Raw genomic sequence first — 1,781 nt, 5'->3', positions numbered from 1 at the left:
GTCTCTGCCCTATGCTGCCCAATAGGTAGCTCAGTTTGGTGTTATATGGATGTCTTCTAATTCTGGTTCTCATTTTATATATTTGCAGTTTCACATACTATTTTTTATTTTTGCCTTTCAGAATTCTATTGACTATTTAGTGTACTTCCCTGGGCCATTAAGGAAAACAATGACCAACCAAATTCGACAAAACTAAAGGGTAATTTTAGGTGCCAACTCTCTGACTGAACAGCAAAGTTGAACACCAAAAATAACCTCTTCTTCCAGCAAACACAATTTGCCTGCCTCTTGTTGTCTTTCATTTTGATCATTATGGTATAACGTTGACAATATGGAAAAAGCAAACCATTCAGTGGTGTCTGAATTCATATTGCTGGGACTTTCCCATTCCCAGAATCTTCAGATTTTATTCTTCTTGGGATTCTCTGTGGTCTATGTGGGGATTATATTAGGAAACAGTCTCATCTTGGTCACTGTCACCTTCGACTCATGCCTTCACACACCAATGTACTTTTTGCTTATCAGTCTCTCCTGTGTTGATATGATCCTGGCTTCTTTTGCTACACCTAAGATGATTGTGGATTTCCTCAGAGAACAGAAAACCATATCCTGGTGGGGATGCTATTCTCAGATGTTCTTCATGCACCTCCTGGGTGGGAGTGAGATGATGTTGCTTGTAGCCATGGCAATAGACAGGTATGTTGCCATATGCAAACCTCTCCATTATATGACCATCATGAACCCACGGGTGCTCATTGGGCTGCTGTTATCTTCCTATGCAGTTGGATTTGTACATTCATCTAGTCAGATGGCTTTCATGCTGACTTTGCCTTTTTGTGGTCCCAATGTTGTAGACAGCTTTTTCTGTGACCTTCCCCTTGTGATCAAACTTGCCTGCCAGGACACCTACTTGCTACAACTCCTGGTCATTGCTGACAGTGGTCTCCTGTCCCTGGTCTGTTTCCTTCTCTTACTTGTCTCCTACACAGTCATAATATACTCAGTTAGGCACCGTGCTACCACTGGATCCTCTAAGGCCTTCTCCACTCTCTCAGCTCACATCACAGTTGTGACTCTCTTCTTTGCTCCATGCGTCTTTATCTACGTATGGCCCTTCCATCGATACTCTATAGATAAAATACTTTCTGTGTTTTACACAATTTTCACACCTCTCTTAAATCCTATTATTTATACATTAAGAAATCAAGAGGTAAAAGCAGCGATTAAGAAAATAAGGACTAAATACAGAAATTCAAAACACACTTTTTAAATAACAAAGTCTCTTCTGAAGAGACTTTGTTTTGTTTGGGCACTATTAAGGAATTTATTTTTAATGCATTCCAAGTTCTGTATAAAGAAACAGTAAAGGTAATGCTTAAAAATCAGATCCATCTTTGTGACCTTTAATGGTTAAAAACAATGACATCTTCAGCCTGGCAGGTGTACCTTTATGTCCCACATTTACAACTTTTATTCATGTAAATTTGAAATAAAAAAGCAATCCCCTTTAATTTAGTTTCTTCATCTGTGGACTCTTATTTATTTACTTCTTTTATTATAATTTTACCTTTTTTGTGTGTGGAGCTAAGGACAGAGCCCATATTCTTGTACATATTAGGCAAGTACTCTACCACTGAACTATAACACCAGCACAGTTTTAGCATTTTTTAACTCTTAAAAACCATTTTATTACTGATATTTGTTTTCTCGTTATTGGTAATCTGTATCTAGAGAATACACAAAGGGGATAGATAACCATAGTTGTTTTTCCAAGTGCCTGG

At 38.0% G+C, this 1,781-nt stretch overlaps 1 protein-coding gene across 1 annotated transcript; it reads left to right on the top strand.

Annotated features, from left to right (window-relative positions):
* The first annotated feature begins 328 nt into the window (after window positions 1–328).
* Window positions 329–1,270, top strand: Or4k13 (olfactory receptor family 4 subfamily K member 13). The gene has a single exon (XM_026380618.2). The coding sequence runs from the start codon at window positions 332–334 to the stop codon at window positions 1,268–1,270; it is 939 nt and encodes a 312-aa protein (XP_026236403.2). The 5' UTR covers window positions 329–331.
* Window positions 1,271–1,781: the final 511 nt, after the last annotated feature.

This window comes from Urocitellus parryii, chromosome 6 (genome assembly GCF_045843805.1).
Source record: "Urocitellus parryii isolate mUroPar1 chromosome 6, mUroPar1.hap1, whole genome shotgun sequence".
Classification (NCBI taxonomy): Eukaryota; Metazoa; Chordata; class Mammalia; order Rodentia; family Sciuridae; genus Urocitellus; species Urocitellus parryii.
Note: the sequence above shows the minus strand (reverse complement) of the source record. Positions and strands in the feature narration are given on the sequence as shown.

What these genes read in the sequence shown, in the direction of transcription:
- Or4k13 (XM_026380618.2), top strand. Translation starts at nt 332, where the DNA reads ATGGAAAAAGCAAACCATTCAGTGGTGTCTGAATTCATATTGCTGGGA.